General features: G+C 34.9%; 1 protein-coding gene across 3 annotated transcripts in view; it reads right to left on the reverse strand.

The window, feature by feature from the left end:
• The window catches only part of ZEB1 (zinc finger E-box binding homeobox 1), a 189,129-nt gene that overhangs the window by 55,749 nt on the left and 105,663 nt on the right, over positions 1-27,717 (reverse strand). For all 3 annotated transcript variants that reach the window (XM_044228911.1, XM_044228912.1, XM_044228910.1), the window contains exon 2: positions 3,952-4,152. In XM_044228911.1, the coding sequence (XP_044084846.1) occupies positions 3,952-4,152 (201 nt within the window). The remainder of the gene's footprint in view (positions 1-3,951; positions 4,153-27,717) is intronic.

Raw genomic sequence — 27,717 nt, forward strand, 5'->3', positions numbered from 1 at the left:
TATTTTTTCCATTTGTAATTTTCTCTGTTCTTACATCTCAGATCTTCCATCAAGGATCTCTTTCCTCATGCGTAAAATACATTCCTTAAAATCTGTTTTTGTAATAAGGGTCTACTGATAACAAATTTCCTATTTTCAAACTTGCCTGAAATGATTACTTTATTTCCCCTTTCTTTAGGAGATATTTTTGCTAAGTACAGAAGTCTATATTTGCAGGCATCTTTTTACTATCTGGATTCCACTGTGGTTACTGAAAATTCAGTGGTCTATCACTCTCTCAAACAAAATCTCACTTTTCTGAATTTACTTTAAGAGTTTTCTTTTTGTTTTGGTTGTTCTTCAATTTTACCATAATGTCAGGGGGGTAGATTAATTTATACTTCTTGAGGTTTCTCAGTTTTCTTGAGTCTGTGGTCTGGTGTGCTTTGTCAATTCTGAAAAAGATCTCAGCCATTATCTCTTCAAATATTCTTGCTTCCCTCTTCTTTCTTCTCCTTGAATCAAGACATACATTGGACCTTGTCACTTTATCCTTCATGTTTCTTATCCTGTTTTTTGTATTTTTAATCTGTCTTTCTGAGTTGTATTTAGTATAATTCCCCCCATTTTCCAATTCTTTAATTCTGTTTACTTTGTTATTAAAATCCATCCTTCAAATCTGAATTTCTATTATTATAATTTTTCATTTTTAGAAGTTCTACTTGGTTCTTCTTAAAATATGCTGGTTTATATTTTATTCTCTCAGAGCACGTAGTTTCAAATTTGTTCATTTTTCTTAAAAAATGACAGTCATTTTATAATCCGTATCTGATAACTTTACTAATTAAAGTCTTTATGGGTAAGTTTCCGCTTCCTTTTTTTTCTGGTAATTGTCACTCATGTTGCTCTCTTGCTAATTTATTTGGGAGATTTCTGTAGTGTTAGGATAAAGGTATGTTCCTCCAAAAGATTTGGATTTGCTTCTTCTTGGTGCCAATGAGTATTCGCAGCAATTCTCCTTTAAACTCACTTATGTGGAATATAAGAAACAGTGCAGAGAATCAAAGGGGAAGGGAGAGAAATGGACTGGGAAGAAATCAGAGATGTAAACAAACCATGAGACATTCTTAACTACAGGAAACAAACTGAGGGTTGCTGAAGGGGAGGGAGGTATGGGGATGGGGTAACTGGGTGATGGGCATTAAGGAGGGCTTGTGATTTAATGAGCACTGAGTGCTATATATAACTGATAATTAACTGAATTTTACATCTGAAACTAAAGATATACTTTATGTTGATTAATTGAATTTAAATAAAAAAATGAAGTTGCTTAAAATAAAATAAAATTAAATATTGGCAATTAGAAAAACTCAGTTATGGCTTGAGACTTATCAGGCCATATAGTAATGTGAATTTAAAATATAAATCAGTGCAAGACAGATGGTGGTTACTCCTTGGCAGAGACAGTCTTCTATTTCCCCAACCCCCAGCCAAGACAATTTTGTTTGCTAACTCCTAAGGATGGTAGGGATGGTAGAGGGTTTGCTTTTAGTTCACCGTAGTCCATCATATTGTTAAGATGTAATTCATACTAGGGGAGGATCTGCTATTAAGCTCTTAGGTGGTCCCAGGCTTTGTTTTTTCCCAAGAGGCCTGAAAAACCATGTCTTATGTTATCCTGGGTAGGCAAATGTCCTTAAGGCCAGAGTCTTCTATACTGTGCTCTGCTTACCCTTATGGGTTACTGTCCTCACTTGGATTTTGATCCGTTAATGTCTACTATTTAGTTAGCTCTTTTAAAACTTTCAAGAGAATTCATTTATTTTAAAATCTAGCATAATTAGTTATTTTCAGATAGCACAGATCTTATAGCTAAGACATATAAGACTTAGATCATATAGCTAAGACAGTTCAAATAACTTATCCCAACATATTTTCAGAAACAGAACTTCTTCACTGGTTTTTCATATTTCTTTATCCCTCTATTTTCCTCTTTCTCTTATCTCCCCTTTTTCCAGAAAAATCATTACCTTCTTGTTTCCATATTAATACTTTGGATCAATTACACCAATGGATCAATGCTGACCCCAGACAGGAAATACATATGACAACCCTTGCTTCCAAAAGTTTTGAGCTCAATATTATAGTTTAATAAGTTAACACCTCTGCTGTTAATGAGCCATGACAATAAATAAATAATTTAATTTCTTCGGGTTCTACTTTCTAGAAGCCTGTGAATTGTCAGTCCTTACTTCTGTTACCTTCCATGTAATAACAAATCAAATCTTATATTTTTGGGTTTTGTAGTCTCTTTACTGAAGGTACTATCTGTCTATACTCTCTCCCTCCAAATTCATTTTCCATATTGCTACCAGACTTATTTCTAAAGCATGTATCAATGATGTTCTCATAGCTTTTAAGGTAAAAGTTCAAATTCCTTGGCTTAGTACACAGTGTCCTACATAGTCTTTTCCTTGTTTATTTCTCTGATTTTCTGTAAACACCGCTTGTTCAAACTTCTCTGACTTCATCTATATTGCTTCTTCTGTTGGAAACACCTTCTTTTACTTCTCCTTTACCTAATCAACCTCCACTGGTCCTTTATAACTCAAGACCAGTTCTGTTTCACTCAGAAATTCTTTTAGGACTTCTCTTCCTCTCTCTGATTTGGATTTTCCTACTTAATGTTTCCACAGAACTCTAAATTTACACCTACATCAAACTGTAATGAATTACTATTTATCCTTTTCACTCATTAAAGTATACGTACTTTTCATATAGAAACAGTTTTATTCAACTTTTTTGCAAATTCATTCCTGCAAAATTTGCTTAATGAGCCAATGAACAAGGCTATAAAATGAGGGGGCAGATAAATGATTTTGAAAGTTCTTTGTTAGCTATAAATTTGTCCTACTGTAGAAATCTCAACTACTGCTATAGGGGGCCTATCATCAGATCCACATTTTATTTAAGCTTCCACATTTTTGTATCTAGATTCTCTGACCTGCAAACCTGACTCATTTCCCCAGACTGTCTAAACTGAGTTTTGATATTCTATTTAGATGACCTCCCCAAATCTAACCACTTGTTGGGGAGGCTTTGCATTTGACTAACTTTGAATGTGATCACTTGCACATGCTTCTCTTTGCCTTTGCTGATGCCCTTATTCCTAATCCCCAATCCCTCTAATTCATAATACCTGCTTTCTTCACATTCTTCTGTTTTTATACCACTGTTGTTTAAATCCCACCAAGACAGGCTCAATAATTTAGTTTTATTAGGAAAAGAAGAGAGGAGGAATTTTTGATTAGAAGAAAAGGCTATAGCTCAATTTATTCATTTGATAGATGAGGAAGAATTTTAAATGTAAATAAGTGTAAATAAGTAGTGTAGAGAGACTCTCTCCTCCTAGAAAGACTTTCACTAATCCTTCCACTCAACCATGCTTGAGGTCAATAAAAGTAAAAATTTTACTTGAGTGAAGATTTATAGCATTCTGATATATGGGAGAAGGCAGGGAAGGGGAAAGGATGAAGAACGGGGAGGAGGAGGAAGAAGCTTTCAAACATTAAAAGTACTCCTGAGATTTATCTGTCCGGGGATTTTTGTTGAGTTGTGTTATAATTTTACTGTATTAAAATATAATCTAGGTTTATAAGTAGAGTCTTCATTTGAAGTTACAATATGGAATTACAGGTAGGTTCAATTGTATCAACAGAATATGGAAAGCTTGATTCTGGTTAAAAAATGACTAAAATGCAATATATTATATGCATTGTACAAATAATCAGTGTAACTATTATTCTGTTTCACAATCTACTTTTTGGTTAAGTGGGCTACCACCTTCAATTAATTAATAGACAAATTCACAGATCATTTCAAACTTTTCACCAAATTTATCTTTTCAGTTAATATATATATATATTTTTAAAGAATCAAGAGATTAGAATATTATGAAAAAATTAAACTTACCGTCATCCTCCCAGCAGCTCTTAGCACTGCCTTCTCTTTCACTGCTCCCCGGTAATACTGTCTGGTCTGCTGGCAGGTCATCTTCGGGCACACCACCTTCACAATCTGCTGCATCTGTAATACTTTCTTCTTCCACAATATGGAGTTTGTCTTCATCATCTGAATCTGAATTTGTTTCTACCACAGTATTATAATTTGTAACTGTAATACAAACAAGAAACAAATAATCAAAAACAACTACTGCAAAAATTGGTTTTTATACCTCAGTAAAAAGAAATTTTAAAAAAGACTTACTAGGAGTACTCTATAAATAGTAACTCATTACCTTATAGCAACCTTATGAAATAGAGTATCTATCTACCATCCACTACGCATAACCCTAAAAGCAGAAATGGAAACCAAGACATATGAAGGTAAGTAACTTGTCCAAGATCATATAGCTAAGAAGTGGGAAGTCCAGGATTTGAACCCTCGTGTCTGTTTCTATGTCCTATGCTCTTAAACACTACATTAAATATCCTCTCCAGTGATAACGGCTTTATTCTATATGGTACTGCTTATGCACAATTAGAGCCACAAATCTTTAAAGCATTCCACAGTTAAGAAAAGAGTTCATCTCTCCTAATTAGACAACAAAACCTCATCAAGTTAACCATAAAAAAGACTATTTTCAAGATACCAATTCAGTCCATACATTTCATATTAATCCTGCATGAATTTAGAAAGAATCTATCAAATCTGGGGATCCTGATGTGGGGCTCAACCCCAGGACCCCAAGATCATAACCTGAGCCAAAGGCAGACACTTGGCCAACTGAGCCACCCAGGTGCCCCCCCCCATTTTTTTAAAGGGTGTTAAATGAAATGTCTATCTCCTAAAAAAAAAAACAAAAACTATCAGATCAACTTAGCCAAGGAAGGAAGGCGTGATTTAAGGAAGGCGTGATTTAAGTAAGGAAGGCATAAGGAAGGCGTGATTTAAGTAATGTTTATATGCAAGTCTATAATTTTGGAAAAATATAACTGACTTTCAGAAGTTTTCAAATGGGCATCCTTTCCATATTTTTAATGAATTTCAATAAAACTTAACACTAGCATTATGAAGATTAAGTATTTGGAATGACCACTGTTTGCAGAACCATGAGTAATAGCTGCAAATAAAATTCTCTAAAATAAACAATACAGTATAGTCAATATTTTTTCTTTATACTCCTTGTAATAATCACTCTATGGGATAAATTATTCAGTACACCATTGGGTATGGTCACTGGAATATCTCTTTTCAATTATTTGCAAGGTGATTCCTATTTGCTAAGCAAAGGTTGAAAGGGAGAAAAAAGGAATCTGCTTCATTGAGATAACTAAGCAATAAATATTTTCAGTTATTCTTTCCATTTCTCCCTCAAAATTTCCAACCATTCTTGAAAGAAGATAATAACCTAAATGTTTAAGTGATATATGTATATACTCCTTCCTGTATAAAAATATACTACATGCCTGAGAAAAGGAAGAAAGAAATACAATCAGAAATATGGATAATATATGTCACAGTGAGAATGAATAAGCAAAAATCTCCAAAACTGCTTTTACAGACCTTAGGAAGACCTCTCTGTTCAAAAGAGTACAGGAGCTACCCTTTTGCCCACATTAGAAATCCTTCAATATCTTGTGCCAGAAGAAAAATATTAAGTTTTGTTGTATTATGAATACTTTAATATGAATACATTTTTTCCAAATCTTTTCCCAAGAGCAAACTATTTTTTAATGTTACTATAAAGGTAATACAGGTTTAGTACAAAAAAATATAAAACATGTAAAATTAGTAAAAGCCCTCCCACCAAATTTCCCTTCCTTGACTCACTCTTTAAAGCAACAATAACAGCAAATTTTAATCTACATGATACTAATCATTTTATATACCTTATCCTATTTAATTATAATGTGGACCTCAATGTATTCACATGTCATATTTAATATCATTTCTCTATATAAACATACATCTTTAAATACACACATATGGGACCACATTATACTGTTTGCCACCTAGTTTTTTGACACTTAATAACATATCTTAGAAATTTTTCTATTTCAGTATATGTGAAGATTTCTCCTTTTCCTCTCACTGGTTGCACATCATTTCATTGTACAGATAGAATTTAACCAATAACCTATATTGATAACATTTATGTTTCCAAGTGTTTTTTAAGCATTAGCAACAAATTTTCTTGTGAACAGATCTTTGGTCATTCTTTAAATACATTTGTTAGGTATACTAGAAGAGATGGAAGTCTTGAGTCAAATGGAAAACTTGTTAAAAGCAGACAGATTGTGGTGAAAAAATAATGAACACTGTTTTTCTGAAAATAAATAAATTGGGAAAAAAAATAATAATAATAACAGTAAAAAAAAAAGCAGACAGATATGGAAACATGGGGAATTCATGTATTCCAGTCACATACAATGAGCAGAGTAAATTGTGCAATTTTAAGTGTAGATAAAGGGAATGATTCTCAAAGTTTGTTCCATAGCTCTCACCATGGTTGGGTGTGTATGGATAGTTGAAATTCTGACTATTTTGTGAAGAGGTTTAGTGATTCTTCGGTATCTTGAGTTGGCCACAGTTTTATATTGGTGCTATTCTTGCCTTCTAATGATGTAATCCTGCAGTTCAGTTTTATCATTACCAATTTTATTAGCTATAGCTCGTCGAACCCTACATTTACATTTGTAGTATTTGAGGCTTAAAAAGTACCCTACAGAATTAGTCTTCAAGACATACATGTATTTTCATTCCAGTATTTGCTTGCATGTTTCATAGTTTTCACTATGTTCCTTCTACCCTGAGCTGCACTAGGTTCTTTTTACCCAGAGTTCTTTCACCCTGTTTTATTTTATTCTGCCTGGGTCACTGTCGCCCAAAGTACTCTTCAAGAATACCCATCACTTTCTAGGACTCTGACCTCCAGTATGAGCTGCCATTGTGGTATGGAAGATTTTAAGCTAAATACGTCAAGCCAAAAAGACTGAATATATTTTATAGTTATCTCGGGAATTTTCCCAAAGCATGTTTTGAATAAGTGGCATAGAACTTGAAAAATAAAACAATCCACTAGATTTTATAGGTTGATGGGGAAAAGACCAATAACTATTTTCCAAGTCTTCTTACTGTCTTCTGCTTCACAGTTACTTAGCTGAGAGAAAAAGCAGTGAAAATTGCTTATATTGATTAGTGTAACTTAGAAAAAAGTAAAGCTTCCTGTGTTTCTGGATCTCCCCTTTTGTGGCTCTACAGGGCTAATTTAAAAAATAGAGCCCCAGTATGAAAAGCATAAATAGTAATCAGGCCCTGTAAAATTCCAGTAGCCAGTGAAAATGTCCATTATCTTAACTGTCTTCTCATCGATCTCTATACCTTTATATTTTTAAAACTTTGGCTAAGAAAAATATAGTTTACCTAAAGAGTGGCACCTTCTTAACAAACAGGTGATTATCATCTCCTGTTTCTGAGTTTTAATTAAAATGAAGAATTCCAAGAAAACAAAGATAAAGGAAAACAAAAAAGTAAAGTTTTTAAAATCTTTAAATGTAATTTACAAAACACAATATGAATTGAAATTTCTATAGAAAAATGGTAACATTTTTAATGCATCTATTTTCACTAGAAGGTGGTTAAGGACACAGTGACTTCTTGCTGGTAGTTCTTGTTGGTAATACTTGCTAAAATAAAATCCCAGATATAACAGTATCCACTGAATAAGGTGGTTGTGAGGATCTAATGATTTAAAAATGTGCTTAGATCAGTGTCTGGCACACAGTAAAGACTATAGAAGTGTATGCCATTATTATGATTTTATCATCATCATCATCATCCCCCTGAATCTTTACAATTCCTAAGAAGTAGGTATTGTTATATTTCCCTTTTTATAGAACAAAAATTAACTCCCCAAAACCAAAACAAGAGTAGCTGAGTAACCTGTTTGAGGTTGTTTAGCTATGAAGTTATGGAGCTGGATTCAAATCCTCGTGTGCCCAATTCCACAGCTCATATTCTTTAACTACTTACGTATAAAACCTCCTGACTGAAAATTGTTGCACTAATGAGAAATATTCTTAAATTTGTATTTTTGTGTTTAGTCTATTCTGGGGCTCTGGAATTCCATACTTAACAATATGCTACTAAAACATTTCCAAATGACTAAAAAATTTAAACCATCAGAATCTCATTATAATATAACTGACAGTATACCATAGGGTAATATCATCATTATAGTCAATAAAATTTTGAAAGGCTTTCACATAGCATGTTATTTTTAGCACCTGATTATGTGTAGTACGGTATCAACTGCACTAATTAAACTCCCATGTAAACATCTGTTTCTTAAGTAATGTACAATTATAATAAAGAATTAAATAAATTAGATGAATCAGTTCAAAAAAAGAGCAACACAATCTCAACTTCAGTCATTAAGGGCAAGATCATCTAAATGCTTTAGTAATAAGAATCCTGCCAAGCATATTTATTATAGCTCTGAATAGCAGGTTAGGCTTCACAGGGCAAAAGGAGGAGGGAGGGCGGCGGGGTGGGGGTGGGAGAAGACATATTTAACCCGCAGGTCTTTGATTTTCATCAGGTGATAACCACGGCATGTGTTGATGAAAGCCACAGGCTAAGGCCACATGTCAACATATTTTCAGGCATAAAAAGGCTTTTTATTTTTCCTAGAGGGAGAAGTTATGCTTACATCATGCCATTAATACATGCTTATTAACTATGTCTCACTCATTCCTATCAAACACACACATTCCTCTGCATGGTAGAAAAGAAAGATAAAATCCCTCTTAGGAAAAGACATAAGATTGATCCTTACAAAATAACAGACTACTGTACTTCTAACAAATTGCTCCATATCCATCAGACTAACCCAGTGCCATAATTTAAGAAACACCCAGAAGAACATACACTTTGAATCATGTTCTCAAGAGTAACGGACAAAAAAAAATGAGTAATAGACTCAAGTAAGTAATAACATTAGCACTATGCTGAGAATAACACAATTTAGGTATGAATGCTATAAAATATGAAAATAATATCTGGAGACACTTAACAAGGATTTCCATTATTCTTTAACATCAATTGGGACAAAGCCATGACAATATCACTTGACACATTTTTCTTATCCTGAAGAGTCCCTGGCACACTGCCTTCACATAGTAGGTATAGAATTACTTGTTGAATTGGATGTGGGGCCACACTTCTTTTTTTCTGAGTGAAAAGTCAATATACTTAAGTGTTACTGATGATTCAGGAAGATGACAAAACTGTAGTGGATAACCAAAGAACTGGAAATTAGTACACAAAATGAAAAAGGGAGGTTATCTGACAATCCTAAGGGGAGAAAACTTCTGCAAATAGTATTACTCCGGGAAAAAGGAGCTTATGTGTCCATGAATACCATACCCAGGCATACAGTTAATATTTGTTAATCTGGCCTTTGATCTAACTTATAGATAATATTAATGTATATGCATTTTACTGTATAATAAATGTTAGGACCTATTATGCATATTTAATGTACCATGTAAGTAATATAATATGCAATATGTATATTATAGAGCTACAACTTAAGTCTTTTAAAAATAGGCATCATAATGATTTTAGAGTGCTCCAAACACAATGAACATGTTAGGTTTATTTATTTATTTTAGAGACAGAGAGCACACGTGTGTGCATGTGCATGTGGTGGGGGGAGGGAGAAATGAGGGGCAGAGGGAGCAGACTCCCTGCTGAGCATGACAGTGAGCACACAGAACCAGACATGGGGATCTTCCAACCCATGAAATCGTGATCTAAGCCAAAATCACCACTTGGTTGCTTAACTGACTGCACCACCCAGGTACCCCTGAACCTAATGTTAGGTTTAAATAAATACTATCAGTTCAGCAAATCTAGGGGAAAGTTTTATAATCTCTCTCTCTAGGTAAAATCTTTAATCTAGGGTGCCTACTAAATTGAACAATAATCACAGACTGTCTTTACATTTTCAAAATAATTTTAAAAATCTAACTCCACTGAAAGTTGGTGATTTTTTAAAAGATTTTATTTATTTGACAAAGAGAGAGAGATAGTGAGAGAGAGAGAGAGAGAGCACAAGCATGGGGAGTGGCCGGCAGAGGGAGAGGGAGAAGCAGGCTCCTGGCTGAGCAAGGAGCCTGATGTGGGGCTCTATCCCAGAACCCCAGGACCCTGACCTGAGCCAAAGGCAGACGCTTAACTGACTGAGCCACTTTCGTGCCCCAAAAGTCAGTGATTCTGACATTTACTCCTGCAAAGGGTTGGTGGGTTTTGGTGCCTTTAGATACAAGCTATTCATAGAATGACAGCTGATAGGTGAAGGGAGGGGGGAGAGGATTGCCCTGATATACAGAATCCTAGTTCTTATTTTCTCCCCTTTCTCATTACACAATCATTACTAAGTATTCCTGGGATTTATCTCTGGTTGTTCTCTCAGTTTTTATTCTGGCCTCTTTCTCATTCTCCACAGGTCCTCTGTCTATATACCCCAACGAGAGTCATCCCAAATTACCTCTCCTTTCCATAACTTATCAAAGATCCTGCTCATTCAGATAGCTAATTTCAGTCAGTAGAAGTACAATTCACAAAAAGATAGATGAAACAGTTATATAGCAAAGCTCTTTAGCAGATAAATTAAAATCAGTCCCAGGGACAGCTGGTTCTCGTGTGTGTGTGTGTGTGTGGAAAGTATCTAAATGAAAAGAATTCACATGAAATTATCAATAAGTAATATTTCCTTCATAGGAAAATATGCATTTATAAAAAGGATGCTTTTTAACTTATAGGACTTGTTACTTGTGGAATACAGGCAGGATGACAAAATCCAAGTAAAGTGTCAAGACTGAACTAAAAATAAAATGCAGAAATTATTGAGTCAAAACATAGAGAAGACATATCATTGATAAATCAATCCAAAAGCCAGATCTTTGAAGCATCAATAAAATAGATAAATCACTAACCCACGTAATCCTAGAAAAAATTGAGAAGCACAAGGATTCAAGATAAATGCAGACAGAGAAGTAATTATAGCTATAAAGGAATTTAAGACATTTAATTTGGGAATATTTTGTACAAATCTAAAAATTTGGATGAAATAACTTTCTAGGAAAATATTAATGATTATAACTACATTTATTATTTTATAGAATTTATAAAATTGTACAAGAGATGGCAAATATAGACAAATCCTAGAATAAATTTAGGAAGACATCAAAGAATTAACCACCCAAAAATTGCCAGGTGTTTTCCCAAACGAATTTCTTCAACTCTTCAAAGGACTGATAATTCTGCTGCTTTTTCAAGAGAGGGTAAAATGTAAAGAGACTAAAATCTTTCTGTGAAGCCAGCTTTTTAACAGTCAACTAAAAATCTAAGAGCATACTGGTATGCATGTGCACACGCATGCCCAACACTCATAAACTCAGTCTCACTGATGTAAAAATATTAAATAAGATATTAAATCTAGTGGTACATTAGAAGATAAATAAAGCAAGCATTATTCAACATTAGGAAATATACAATTCCACCATCTTAACATAGTAAAGGGGAAAGAATATGAATGACTTCTTCTATAGACCATGAAAGGCATTTGATAAAATTCACTATTCCTTGCTGATACTTTCTCATAAAAATAAAACTGAAGTCAGTATTATGATAAATGACTGTGTATCAGAAGCATTTATAAGATAAAGATGTTTACTGTTATCATTATTGACAGTATCTTAAAAGAATAAGTTAATTTTTAAAAACAACAAAAGGAAAAAGCACAAATATTGGAAAAGAGAAAGCAAAATTATTATTTGCAAGGGATCTGTGGATGTTTCTGGAAAAATCAAGAAAAATCACTGCAAAAAACTACTAGCAATTAGAAATCTGGTAAATAAATAATTACAAATTCAATAGAAAAAAAATCAATAGCTTCCCAATAAACCAAAAATAACCTGCTAAAAACCATAACAGAAGAAAAACTCAACCAATCTCTGTCAACTCTATCCAACAAAAGATAACCCATGAAGGCAAAAAAAAGAAAGAAAGAAAGAAAGAAAAGAAACAGGAGAACCTATATAAAGAAAATTTTAGCATTCTATTGAGGGTTATAAATCCCAGTGTATGTATGTATGTGTATATGTATATATACATACACATATACACATACACATACACATTGGGATATTACTTGGTCATAAAAAAAATAAAATCTTGCCATTGTCAATGATGTGAATGGAGCTAGAGAGTATTATGCTAAGCGACATAAGTCAGAAAAAGACAAATACCATATGATTTCACTCTTATGTGGAATTTAAGAAACAAAACAAACAAGCAAACAAACAAAAAGAAAAGAAACAAAATAAATAAGCCAAGGGGAAAAAAGAGGCAGACCAAGAAACTCTTAACTATAAGGATCAAGTGATCATCACCAAAGAGGAGGCAGGTAGGGGGATGGGTGACATAGGCGATGGAGAGTAAGAAGTGCACTTGCTGTGATGAGCACCAGGTGCTGTGTGGAACTGTTGAATCACTGTACTTACACCTGAAACTAATATTACACTGCATATTAACTAACTGGAATTTAAATAAAAACAAAAAAGAAGATCTGAATGAATGAAAAGATGCAACCCACAGAATGGGAGAAGATATTTGCAAATGACAGTACAGACAAAAGGTTGATATCCAGGATCTATAAAGAACTCCTCAAACTCAACACTCACAAAACAGATAATCATATCAAAAAATGGGCAGAAGATATGAACAGACACTTCTCCAATGAAGACATACAAATGGCTATCAGACACATGAAAAAATGTTCATCATCACCAGCCATCAGGGAGATTAAAATTAAAACCACATTGAGATATCACCTTACACCAGTTAGAATGGCCAAAATTAACAAAACAGGAAACAACATGTGTTGGAGGGGATGTGGAGAAAGGGGAACCCTCTTAAATTGTTGGTGGGAATGCAAGTTGGCACAGCCTCTTTGGAGAACAGTGTGGAGATTCCTCAAGAAACTAAAAATAGAACTTCCCCATGACCCTGCAATTGCACTCCTGGGTATTTACCCCAAAGATAAAGATGTAGTGAAAAGAAAGGCCATCTGTACCCCAATGTTAATAGCAGCAATGGCCATGGTCGCCAAACTGTGGAAAGAACTAAGATGCCCTTCAACGGACGAATGGATAAGGAAGATATGGTCCATATACACTATGGAGTATTATGCCTCCATCAGAAAGGATGAATACCCAACTTTTGTAGCAACATGGATGGGACTGGAAGAGATTATGCTGAGTGAAATAAGTCAAGCAGAGAGAGTCAATTATCATATGGTTTCACTTATTTGTGGACATAACAAATAGCATGGAGGACATGGGGAGTTAGGAGAAGGGAGTTGGGGGAAATTGGAAGGGGAGGTGAATCATGAGAGACTATGGACTCTGAAAAACAATCTGAGGGGTTTAAAGTAGCGGGGGCGTGGTGTGGGAGGTTGGGGGAGCCATGTGGTGGGTATTAGAGAGGGCATGGATTGCATAGAGCACTGGGTGTGGTGCAAAAATAATGAATACTGTTATGCTGAAAATAAATAAAAAATAAATTAAAAAAAAGAAGAAAAGATAAACCTTGTATTTGGGTAGAATCGTTTAGTACTATAAAGATGTCAGTTCTACCTAAAATAGACTATACATTCAATAAAATTCTGATCCAAATATTAATATGGTATTTTAAAATCTAAATCTAAGTAATTTAGACCAAATGATTCTAACATTTACAAGGAGAGGTAGGAACACAGTCTCTGGAATGAGCTTGCCTGGTTCAAACCACAGCTTCACCATGGACTATCCATGCCATATTGGGCATGTTTCCTAATCTCACGCCTCAGTTTCCTCATTTCTAAGGTGGGGATAGTAACAGTATGTCCCTAATAGGACTGTCACAGTGATAAGTAATAGAAGAAAATATAGGCAAATCCTTTTACAATCCTGGAATAAGTAGGGCTGTTATAAGCATGATACAAAACCCATGACTATATATAGAAAAAAAATCAAGTCAAAAGATGAACTACAAACTGTAAATAATAACTGCAATACATGTTACCAAAGACTGATTTTTTTAATTATGTGAGAATTCTTAAATATCTATGGGGAAAACAAAAGAATCACCCGGTAATATGCAAAAACAATTCACATACACAAATGAATGGACAATAAACATGTAATAAGATGCCCAACCTCACTAATTAAAGAAATACCTAATTTAATGAAATATCATTATAGTCACTCTTTCTATACATTCTTAACTCTCCTGCCTTTCTCGCATTTAAAAATCCTATTCAGGCTAAACCTCTATTTTGATTAAGTCTATACAATTCCAAATTCTATACCTCAGTCCCTTTTACTGCAAAGCTTCTTGGAAAAGTTACCTACACTTGTCTCCAATTTGTTTTTTTCCTACACTCTCTTAAACTCACTCTGGTCACAAAACTGTTCTTGTCATGATTATGAAGGATCTTTACATCGTTAAAGGCAATGACAATCATCAATCCTCATTTTATCTGACCTACTAACAGCAGTTGACATAAAATCTCTCCTTTTCAAACCAATCTCTTCTCCTGACTTCCTTGATTTCCCTAACTCACTGACTGCTACCTTTCCATTTCTTTCCTCCACCCCCGGACTTCAATCTGTCTCATGGCTCTAAAAACCATTTGAGGGCTCCCTGCTTTATATCCAAGCCCAAACTTTTTTGCACTCTAAACCCAACTGCCTACTTGACATCTCCACTTGGATATCTTGGCAAACATACCATATCCAAAACCCAATTCTTTTTTTTTTAAGATTTTATTTATTGATTTGACAGACAGAGAGGCAGGCAGAGAGAGAGGAAGGGAAGCAGGCTCCCTGCTGAGTAGAGAGCCCGATGCGGGGCTCAATCCCAGGACTCTGGGATCATGACTTGAACCGAAAGCAGAGGCTTTAACCCACTGAGCCACCCAGGTGCCCCACAAAACCCAATTCTTGATCCACTCAGTTTTCTCCATTTTAGCCAATTTGATACTTCTATTCTTCAGGTTGCTCAGGCTAAAACTCTTGGTGTCAATTTTGACTCTTTTCCCTACCCTCATCCTCTCATAACCCACATCTAATCTAGAGATAAATACCTTAAAATTTGGTAACTGATCCCCTTACAACTTTCACCTAGTGTTGCTACTGGCCCCCTTCCATCAGGTCTCTTGGCCTTCACTTTTGCCTTCCTATATAGCAGTATCAACACAGCAACCAATACAATTCTCCTAGAGCATTAAAGAAACTTATTCCCCTACTCAAACCATCTAATGACATCCCACCTCACGACGATCAAGGCCCTTCATGAGCTCACTCCCATTCACCCATTATCTCTCATCTTCTACTTTAAACTTGCTCACTCCATTCCACATACACTGGCCTCTTGCCTCAAAGCTTTTGTACTTCTTGTTGTTCCCCTTGGAATGTTATTGGAGCATGGCTTAATTTTACCTGCTTAGTAAGGTCTTCTATGAACACTCCATTTAAATTTATAGACCTCCTTCAACCAAGAACATATCCCACCCTCTTCTGTGATTTATTTCTTCTTAAAATACTTATCACCAACTTCCATAAGATTTTATTATTTTTTATTGTCTTTCACTGGAGTATAAATTCCATATTGCCTGGATTATTTTTGTTTTGTTTTGTTTACTGCTGTGCCCCTTGTATGTATAACACTGTCCATTAAGTATTAACTGCTCAATAAATGTTTAATAAATTAGAAAAATTTCTCCATAACACAGGATACATGCAAGAGTTAAGGAAATGAGTATATATTTACATGCTGTTGTGTTAACCTGTTGTTTATCAAAACAAACTTTTATTTTTAATTAAGTTTTATCAAAAATTACCTGTTGAACCAGAAATTTTTTGGCATTCGCCCTACAAATTAACTTATACATGTATGTAAATATAGATACATATGTTTATCTACAAACCTGTTTTTAATGACAAAACCCCTAAATAGCCACCCAAGATAGATTCCCTTTGCACTGATATAGAGAGAAGTCCTCCAAAATAGTTTGATTCCATTCTTGCAGAAAATGAAGACATAACAGTATGTGCATATATGCACCTGCATAATGAATGATAAGGTCTAGAAGAACATACAAATGAAAAAATAAAGTAATGAAAGAGTGACTTGTTTTTTCTATTTTGTGTCTTCTATATTCTTCAAGAGTATATATTACTTTAAAAGAATTTAAGGGTGTCTGGGTGGTTCAGTTGGTTAAGTGACTGCCTTTAGTTCAGGTCATGATCCTGGAGTCCCAGGATCGAGTCCCACATTGGGCTCCCTGCTCAGCAGAGAGTCTGTTTCTCCCTCTGACCCTCTCTACTCTCATGCTCTCTCTTATTCTCTCTCAAATAAATAAAATCTTAGGCAAAATTTTTAAAGATATATTTTGAATGTGCAAGGATAAAGGCTGAAATAATATTCAGCATACCACTGCCAATGGTGAACTTTGGAAAATTGAACTGGGATTGGTGGAAATATTTTCTTTTCTTTTCTTTTTTTAAATTAATGTTTTTGTTATTTGAATTTTGATAACAGTAGACAGTAGACAGTAGACAATTATAATTAGAAACAGCAATCAACATACTAAAATGAAATTTTAAAAATAAAATTTAAAATGACATTTAAGGAGGAAAAAAACAAACGCTATGCTGTAAACCTTTATCTTGTGGGTTTTGAAATAAAACAATTTTAAGTTCTTATTAGGGAACAATCTCTATTTTTTATGTATCAAAGACAGAGGTCTGCTTTAAAGTATGAATAACACTCACCTTTTCTATTCATAGCTACATAAAGTGTGAAGTTATGTAAAATGAAAAGAAAGGTAACACTTGCAAAAAAGAGATTAAGTGCAGGCCAAGATAAGTGAATTCTGTTCCTTCTGTCCAGTGCTGAGAGCAGCTACACACACTCTGCACAGATGTCCTGGAGGATGGCATTGTGGGGAGCATGGAATTTCCCCTGTCAAGGGCAACCAGTACCCTCCTCCAAATACAGGTTAGAGCAACATACACATCCATTCATAGGTTTCATAACTTCTGCTACAGGATTTGGCTTGATTCTAAGTTTTTCTTACTTTACAAGGAAGTTTTAAGAAATGTTTTGTCATTTACCAATCGCAGCAGAGATTGGTTTTGAGATTCTGGTTTTGGGAGTCATTGATTCAGAGGTGAACTGGTTATGAAAAATAAGATGAAGGAAGAGGACAAGAATTTTATTTGAATTCATTTCATTTGGTTTTCTAGGATTCCTTTAAGCTAGTAAGATAATTAGTGTGTATAATTTAAAACCGTAGGTTATGTGCTAGATACCAGTGTTCACAATGGGAAAATAATAGGATAAGTGAAAAGAAACAGGCCATGAACTACAAGGATGCAGTCAGGGGACCTAACTTCCTTGTTTCCATGGGAGTGGCAGTAAACAATAATCCAAGTAAGGCTTAATGGTATCCATCCAGCGCACTTCCTCATAGGAAGTTTTCCTTGGGAAGGGCCAAATTTTAATACATGTATGCTAATTCCCTGAGTCTAAAGTCCTTCTACTCCTCTACTGGCTAGACAGACATGGAAGAACAAGGATCATGCTAATAAAACCTGAATTGGAAGTTATTTCCTAATGAAGCACTAAAAACAGAGTTTAGTTTTCCTAAAACCTTCTAAACATCATGTTACAAGCTTGCGAATTATCACATTAGAATGAATAATTTAGTTCCTCTGACCTAAGTGCTCGAGAAGGCAGAATGAAGACATAGAGTACTTACAGTCTCTGCTTCTGAGATATGTGCACTCATTATAAAATATGAGTAATGTACATTAAATATTATAGACAGAATTATGACAATAAATAATTCTGTGCTAAATTAAGAGTGATGTAAAACATAAATACTAGAGGATTCTCTACTCCACTGTATCTAATCTATTTTTTAATGCCCTGCTAATGTTCTAAAGAAATAAAATTTACTTTTTTTAAATTTGAAATATGTTGTTAAAAAATTAAATGGATTTGAACTGAGGTGCCAAAGAATTCCTTGTGTTTTGCTTTGCCTGATTTATCTGAAAAACAGTTAAAATGATAATCATCTGTGAATACAACCTATTCAGAAAATAAATAATATCCAATAAACTAGAAGACCATGTGAACTCACCCCCACTTACATTTTCATATAAATTTTTTCTTAGAGAGTAAATGGACTTAGTGGTGAAAGAAGTGGACATCTTGGAAAAATACAGATAAATGAAAACTCTAGACCCCTATGCAAAAACACAGAAAGGGTATTTTAAAAGTATTTTGAAGAAATTGTTTGATCAAATTTCTATTACTAGCAGAAAGAAAAGTTCAATCAATCAATGCTGCTTATGTAGTTTTGCATGCTGCTCCAGCCCGGCCCTTAAAGTACTTGCATTCAGTTGCCTAATCCTTATAAGGGACACATGAAGAATTACTACCCTCGTTTTAGAGATAAAGAAACTGAGACTTAGAGGTTGTATAACTTGGCAAAAGGAGACCAGTTAGTACTGGATTCAGCATTCCAACCCAGGCCACGAGGCTCTAAAGACTTTGCTTTGAACTTACTTAAACTGTTTCTCTGAAGCAAGCAGATTATAGTCAACAAATGAGCAAAAAATCCTCAAAAACTAAATAGAAGAGATATTACAATGGATTATTAAAGACTTCATTGACAAGAACTTAATCAAATCTTTCTGAACTCAGAATCTTAAGAAAATAAAAATTTAAATATCCTTACTCTTCATCTTTGTATCAGAATGACAATGGAAGATACATAAAACCAAAGTTCAGAGACTGTTTTACTCTAATTTAAAATGTTGACAGCTCTCCATTGCATATATTATGAATTCCAAACTCCTATGGATAGCAAATAAAGGGCTCTAGACTGAACATTAGGGCCTCGAATATCTGTATCTCCTAACAGTCTGCCCAATATATTCTTTTCCCTAGACATTCTTGGACTTCCATGCTTTCCCTCTGCCCTTTTCCCTCTACTGCCAAATTGCTACTCATCTTTCAAAATTCATTTAAAACCCATCAAAAAATCCTGTTGGTTGTATCTCACCATCTCACTGCCACTACTCCTTTTCAAACTGTCATGTCCCCTATCCTAGGTTCTCATGTCTCCATTTACCACATAGCAGCCAGAGTGACCTTTTCAAGCCACAAAGCAGAATATGTCACTCTACTTCTTCAAAACTTTCAATGGCTTTTCAGTGTTGTATCATGGCTTGCAAGGGTTCACAAGCTTGGGCCCTTGCTTCTTCTCCACTACTCTTCTACATTCCCACTCTTTTCATTCTTTGCAGGCCACAAGCCCTTGCACTTATCTTTCCCTCTGACTAGTCAGAATGCTGTTCCCAGTTCTTTGCAGGGCTGGCTCTTTCTTTCCCTCATGTCTCCACTCCAGTGTCCTAGGGTCTTTGAAGTATGGCCACCTGATCATACATGCTCCATCCTTTATTTCTCACATCACCCTGTTTATTTCCTTCAAAGCATCCAATCTGTAATTATCTTGTTTAGTTACTTGTTTATTTTCTCTCTAGATTAGTTTTTGTTGCTGCTGTAACAACTTACCACAAACTTAAAAGGTTTAAAATAACACATGCTTGTGATTTTACAGTTCTTAAGGTCAGATGCCCAAGAAAGGTCTCACTGGTCTCAAGGTGTTGGTAGAGCAGTGTTCTTTCTGGCAGCCCCAGGGGAGCCTGTTTTCTTACTTCTTCCAGCTTCTAGAGGCCGAACACATTCCTTGGCATGCGGCCCCCTTCTATCTTCAAAGCCGGCAGGGGCCAGTTGAGAATTTTCTTACATCACATTAGCCTGACACTGACCCTTCTTCTGTCCCCTGCTTGCACTTTTAAGGACTCTTCCATTGGGCTTAACCAGAGAACACAAAATAATCTATTTTAAGGTTAGCTGATTAGCAGCCTTAGTTTCTTCTGCTACTTTAAAATTCTCCTTTGCCATGTAATATATTTACAGGTTCTGGGAATTAGGACATGGGACATCTTTGGGAGGCCATTATTCTACCTACCATACTTCCCCACTAAAATGTAAGTTTCACGGGGGCAAGGACACGGTCTTGTTCACTCCAGTAGTCTAAGTTCCAAACATCAAAGGTTTGAAGTGGCGGGGGGGTGGGAGGTTGGGGTACCAGGTGGTGGATATTATAGAGGGCACAGCTTGCATGGAGCACTGGGTGTGGTGAAAAAATAATGAATACTGTTTTTCTGAAAATAAATAAATTGGAAAAATTAAAAAAAAAAAGGCACTTAAGGTATTTGTTGAGTTAATGAACAAGTTAAGACGCTACTGCTTTGGGGATGCCTTCTTGACTTTTTCTGACTCTTGTCCTAAACTTTGTGCTCCTGTATAATTTTTTTACACCCCCCAGCAATAGTGCCCATTATGTTCACATTCTTATCATTAAGTCCTTAGTCAAGTGTGCTCCTGTATAATTTTTTACACCCCCCAGCAATAATGCCCATTATGTTCACATGCTTATCATTAAGTCCTTAGTCAATTGTGAACATGTTATAATATGTTAATAAAGGATTAAGTGGTGTGCAAGAGTTATTGAATCAATAATAATAAATTTTAATTTATTAATTAATTTTAATTAATAATAATTAATTAATTAATAATGAATTTTAAAGTGAAAGGGATAGTAAAGGTTTCCAAAATGTTTATGTTAATAATTTTGTAATTGCTTTTATGATTCCTAATAAAGTTTGTGGAATATTCTAATAATGTGTTGATAAAGGATTACCTTGCTATAAAATGTATATTAATTTAAGGAATTTTAAACCTGTTAAGGGTCTGAAGATAAATCTCTGTTCCATATTTTACACTGAGAAAACTGAAACCCAAAGAAGCCAACTAATTTGTCTAGTTACACAAAAAATTGTGAGCCTTGCACAAAATCCAGTGGACCTTCTATAAAAATCTCCTGAAGTTGCCATGAAGATGAATTTAATTAATTTAAAAGCACACACATAAACAGAGTGCCTAGCACAGAACAAGTGATCTACAAATAAGGGGCACAGTAGATGTTTTTATCATAAACACTATGTATTTCCCATTTCTCAACGATATAAATAGCTTCTACAAAGTAGGTATTCAATAAAATACTTGAATCAAGGGGCACCTGGGTGGCTCAATGGGTTAAAGCCTCTGACTTTGGCTTGGGCCATGATCCCAGGGTTCTGGGATCGAGCCCTGTGTCGGGCTCTCTGCTCAGTGGGGAGCCTGCTTCCTCCTCTCTCTCTCTGCCTGCCTCTCTGCCTGCTTGTGGTCTCTGTCAAATAAATAAATACATAAATCTTTATTTTAAAAAAATCTTGAATCAATAAATGATTGAAAAGTAAAATACAAGACACAGATGTCGTGAAAAGAAGGGCCATCTGTACCCCAATGTTTATAGCAGCAATGGCCACGGTCGCCAAACTATGGAAAGAACCAAGATGCCCTTCAACGGATGAATGGATAAGGAAGATGTGGTCCATATACACTATGGAGTATTAAGCCTCCATCAGAAAGGATGAATACCCAACTTTTATAGCAACATGGATGGGACTGGAAGAGATTATGCTGAGTGAAATAAGTCAAGCAGAGAGTCAATTATCATATGGTTTCACTTATTTGTGGAGCATAACAAATAACATGGAGGACAAGGGGCGTTAGAGAGGAGAAGGGAATTTGGGTAAATTGGAGGGGGAGGTGAACCATGAGAGACTATGGACTCTGAAAAACAGTCTGAGGGGTTTGAAGTGGCGGGGGGGTGGGAGGTTGGGGTACCAGGTGGTGGGTATTATAGAGGGCACGGCTTGCATGGAGCACTGGGTGTGGTGAAAAAATAATGAATACTGTTTTTCTGAAAATAAATAAATTGGAAAAAAAATACAAACACAATTAAACAATTTTAAATAATTTAATAAACAATTTTTATAGGACAAAGCTGGTAAAAGAGAAGGAAAAAAGTAGAGTATGAATATCACATATGCAGAGTCATGAATATCATGAAGACTTCCCCAATTTATTCTAGGCTAACAGCAATTTCTCTCCTCCCTTCATGTTTGTAATAACAAGGTCGAAATTGTTTTTATATTAATACTAAGGCATTACATTATTTGCCTTCTTCACTCTTGACATTTGCATTGATGAAAAGGCAATGGTGGGTAGAACCGTTAGTACTTTAGCATGATTGAAGTCCATGGCAACAAACCATATGCATCCTGCATCCTTCCCTGATGTTCATTCCCAGTAAAAAACATTTTAAAAATTGCCAATTTCATTTAAGGATGTCCCCGATAAAATAGCAGAAGCTGTTCTATTAAATCATGACCTCTTAGTACAGCATATGTCTTTAAACAGGATGTATGGATAAACCACTTTTGCTGGGTATCAAAGCATGCAGTTGTTTTGAAATGTCAGGAACTAGCTGTTTTTCTCATGGTACACCAATTTTACTTGAAAGAACAACGACTGAGTTATCATTTTTCAGTCTTGAATATTTGGAAGACATTTTCTAAAAAATAAGCCAAGTAATAAGCCTGCCACTTCAAGGAAAACAGAAGACCGAATGTGTTGCCAAAAATAAAATTTGGGCGGGGCGCCTGGGTGGCTCAGTGGGTTGAGCCGCTGCCTTCGGCTCGGGTCATGATCTCGGGATCCTGGGATCGAGTCGCGCATCGGGCTCTCTGCTCAGCAGGGAGCCTGCTTCCTCCTCTCTCTCTCTCTCTGCCTGCCTCTCTGCCTACTTGTGATCTCTCTCTGTCAAATAAATAAATAAAATCTTTAAAAAAATAAAATTTGGGCTTTCAGGTATAAATTAGAATTCTGGAAAATATGCAACTGTCATTGTGAGCTTTACAGCTTCTCAATTTGCAAGACACTTCCGAAAAAATTGATGCTAGTATTGGTGGTTTTTTTTTTTTTAATAGGGTAAGATGCAATGGGTCCACACCTGAAAGATCAATACAACTAAGTGAACCAATATATTTGAAATGACTAATGCAGGAACTACAAATTCATGAGTGGGTAAAAAAGATCCATTTAAAGTTCAAGAGAGACTGATGGATTTCAATGTAACAGACTATGAAATTCAAGATACAGTTTCATATTCTGCATTACAGCTAGACTTTGAGACATGCTACTTGGTCAGTTTTGGTGCAGTCATCAAATAATACCCCAAATTATCTGAAAAGGCTAATTCCACATACCTATCTATGTGAGGTGAAGTTTTAATATATTTCAACCATAAAAATTATAAAGATTGAAGCAAATATGAAAACCCAGCTGTGTTTATTATTGAGGATCAATTAACAAATATTTTAATTTTTTTCCACTTTAAATTGTGAATATAGTAAATATTGATAAATATAACTCGCATAACCAAAAGCACTTTGGGGTCATCAACATTTTTAAAGCGTGTAAAGGGATCACGAAATCAAAAAGTTTTCAGAATCATGCTGTTTAATAAGATATCCACTAGTCACATATGTCTATTTGCACTGAAGTTAATTAAAATTACAAATAAGATATGAAGTTTGGGTCCTCATTTATGCTAGACACATTTCATGCACTCAATTATCATGTGTGGCTAGTGGCTTTGAGATATAATAGATATGGAACATTTCTAATTCCACAGAAAGTCCTACTAGACAGCGCTGATCTATATTTGGGGAAAATTAATTAACATCTTACTAAATATCACTGGTATAATCCTACAATATTTTATCCTACCTGTTCTAACTTCTTAAAAAGAATAAATGCGCCTTTTGAGGGCTAAGACTAGAACACTGATATCTATATCTACATATGATAACAAAATTGTTACGTATATATATGATGTTACAGCCCATAAGATGCTTCAGATACATATTACTAGGAATAAATATGCTGAATAAGATACCTGCTAAACTGAGTATTTATTAACTCAATAAGTATCTATTCAGAGTTTTATATGACAGGTACCATGTAATTATGATTATTATCTTTCATATTTCACTATATTCCTATCCAAATTTATGGATAGGATATCCAAATTTATGGAGAGTCTCCACTTTTTCTGTTCTCATGTGATTAAATAAACTATTCTATCAACAATTTAATGTTTACATTGCTTGAGTTCACATTTTCATAAGTGAGGATTAAAGACAATCTCTTCTCTTATTACCTATTAGTTATATTAAGTAAGACTCATAGTTCATAATTATGGACTATTAATTATGACTTGCAAGCTTTCTAAAGACTTCCATACATGTGGCTGAAAGCAATGTTTTAGAAGTTACTTTAAATCTGTAAGCAATAACTAAATTTGTTTTGAATAAGTTAGTATCACCTGGGGTTTAGAGTTTGATTTTATTTCCTTCATAGCTTTGAATTCTAACTTTCTGAAATTTTAGCACCTATTATTTTAATTTGACAATCTTTATTCCTACTAAAAGCAGTGAATGGACTTTGTAAAAGCTTGTTAAAATTAACATTTGCAAATGACAGTACAGACAAAACGTTGATATCCAGGATCTATAATGAACTCCTCAAACTCAACCCACACGAAACAGACAAACACATCAAAAAATGGACAGAATATATGAACAGACACTTCTTCAATCAAGACATACAAATGACTATCAGACACATGAAAAAATGCTCATCATCATTAGCCCTCAGGGAGATTCAAATTAAAACCACATTGAGATATCACCTTACACCAGTTAGAATGGCCAAAATTAACAAAACAGGAAACAACATGTGTTGGAGAGGATGTGGAGAAAGGGGAACCCTCTTACACTGTTGGTGGGAATGCAAGTTGGTGCAGCCTCTTTGGAGAACAGTGTGGAGATTCCTCAAGAAATTAAAAATAGAGCTTCCCTACGACACTGCAATTGCACTCCTGGGTATTTACCCCAAAGATACAGATGTCGTAAAAGAAGGGCCATCTGTACCCCAATGTTTATAGCAGCAATGGCCACAGTCGCCAAACTATGGAAAGAACCAAGATGCCCTTCAACGGATGAATGGATAAGGAAGATGTGGTCCATATACACTATGGAGTATTATGCCTCCACCAGAAAGGATGAATACCCAACTTTTGTAGCAACATGGACGGGACTGGAAGAGATTATGCTGAGTGAAATAAGTCAAGCAGAGAGAGTCAATTATCATATGGTTTCACTTATTTGTGGAGCATAACAAATAGCATGGAGGACAAGGGGCGTTAGAGAGGAGTAGGGAATTTGGGTAAATTGGAAGGGGAGGTGAACCATGAGAGACTATGGACTCTGAAAAACAGTCTGAGGGGTTTGAAGTGGCGGGGGGGGGTGGGAGGTTGGGGTACCAGGTGGTGGGTATTATAGAGGGCACGGCTTGCATGGAGCACTGGGTGTGGTGAAAAAATAATGAATACTGTTTTTCTGAAAATAAATAAATTGGAAAAAAAAAGAGAAAAAAATATTCTATTATCGCACCATCTAGATATAACTATTATTAATATTTTGAAGATGTCTTCCTAGTCTTCTGCTTATATACATATTTATACATAATAAATGAATCATATTATATAAAAAAATTAACATTTAAATTAAATTAAATTTTGTTTAAATACATTTTGGGAGATTTTTACACCTCAGAACTGAAAAGGACTTTGGGATACCAAAAAGCTAGGGCTGGCCTGTAATGTTCTAGTTGCCCTCTATTACTCCTTGTACAGTAGTTAGAGATTTATAGTGTAATGAATGCGGCTTGTATCCAGTGTAGTTTGAGGAATGCTCCTGGCAAGCAAAACCACATTTATAGGAAGGAGAATAACAGGACAGATATGTGGGCTTCTGGCCAGGTACTTTTCTGGTCAACAACCAAGACATGTACCTGGAACTAGGTGAGAGATTAGTGGCTTGTATATACACACAAGCCCTCTACTAATTTAGGACTATGCATCACTCTCTCCATATACCCCCACAGATTCTTTTGGAGAAAGAATAAAATATTTCTTAAGTCTGTTTTTTGGATGAGAGAAGCAAAAATATGATCTATAAAACTAATTTGTGTAACAAAGAGCGGGAAATGAGAAGCCTTACACAATTAGGGCTACTCCACACAGAAGAATATGTATCATAAATTGAATCGAATGAATTTATTCTTTCAATAAAAGCAAATAAAATAGTTGCTATTTAAATAATTTTTGTAAACTGCACAGTTTATATTATACTAATTTTTAAAGTCTCTGTTCTCAATTTTGTCTTGTTATAGAAGTTCCTTCTAAACATTGTTTCTGTCACTAGTAAGTCTTATTATCTAAATAAGAGCTAACATATTTTTGTAAAGTGTTCTGCTTTCCATACAGACTGGCTGTGTGCCTATGTAATAATTTATTTTCCAAGTAACAATCTACAGCCAAGTGTAAAATTTTTAGGCTATATTTTCAGTGGCAGAAATTTTTTAAAAAGTAAAATCAGATTTTATAGTTCAGGGTGGTTAAAAATTTTAACATTGAAATACTAGAAAATGTAGATAAAAGTCATATGACTAAGTAGTTATTAAACTGAAAAAATTTTTAATAAGTTGAAGTCATGTCTATTAACAGTAGCAAGATACTATATTAAAAGGCAGTACTTACTTAGCTTGCATAAGGAGGCAAGTTTATTAATAAAAGCTGTAAATGTATAATCTGACCATGTAACAGAGGTTTTGCAGTCAGGCTGATATGAGTTCAAATTATGGGTCAAATACTCAATGATTAGTTGTTTTGGGGCAAGTTTCTTTCCTTGGCTTCCTTACATATAAAATGATAATAAAAACCACCTATAAGATTGTTTAAAGGACCAAATCAGGTAATTTATGTAAACTGCTTAGCACAGTAAATTTCACAGTGATTAAATAATGCCTTATACACCGAACACACATAGTTTCCCTAGGACACAACTATATTTATAAGCATTTCACCTTGATTTATTCTAGTAAACTGTATTTGATATAATAAATTTTAAACAGTGTATTATTTTTTCAAATATTATTTAGAAATATAAATAAGAAAATTAAAATATTTAGACTTCAAAATCATATGTACCACTGCATACTAAGAACACAAAAACAGGATCTCAGAATCTTATGAGACTCCTCCCCCTTCAGTAAAAATTCAATCTATGGTTCCTGACAGTCATTGACTTGAAAGAACCAGTTCAAGCTTTTTATAACTCAGATGGGAGATGGGGAGAGAAAGAATTAGAGAAAAAGACAGAGAAAGAGAGATTGAGAAAGAAAGAGATTGTGACTGAGCCTTGATGATATAGTTTTTTTTAAATATTTTATTTATTTATTTGACAGAGAGAGATCACAAGTAGACTGAGAGGCAGGCAGAGAGAGAGGAAGGGAAGCAGGCCCCCTGCTGAGCAGAGAGCCCAATGCGGGACTTGATCCCAGGACCCTGAGATCATGACCTGAGCCAAAGGCAGCGGCTTAATCCACTGAGCCACCCAGGCGCCCCTTGATGATATAGTTTGAAGCACGGGATCAATCCATAAAATCCATTCCTTGTTCTCTTCCTTCTTTCAGGTTATGCCTAACTGAGTTGTGTTTCTAATACAACCAAAACAGTCTTTATTAATATACTAA

Source organism: Neovison vison, chromosome 12 (assembly GCF_020171115.1).
Source record: "Neovison vison isolate M4711 chromosome 12, ASM_NN_V1, whole genome shotgun sequence".
NCBI classification, from domain to species: Eukaryota; Metazoa; Chordata; class Mammalia; order Carnivora; family Mustelidae; genus Neogale; species Neogale vison.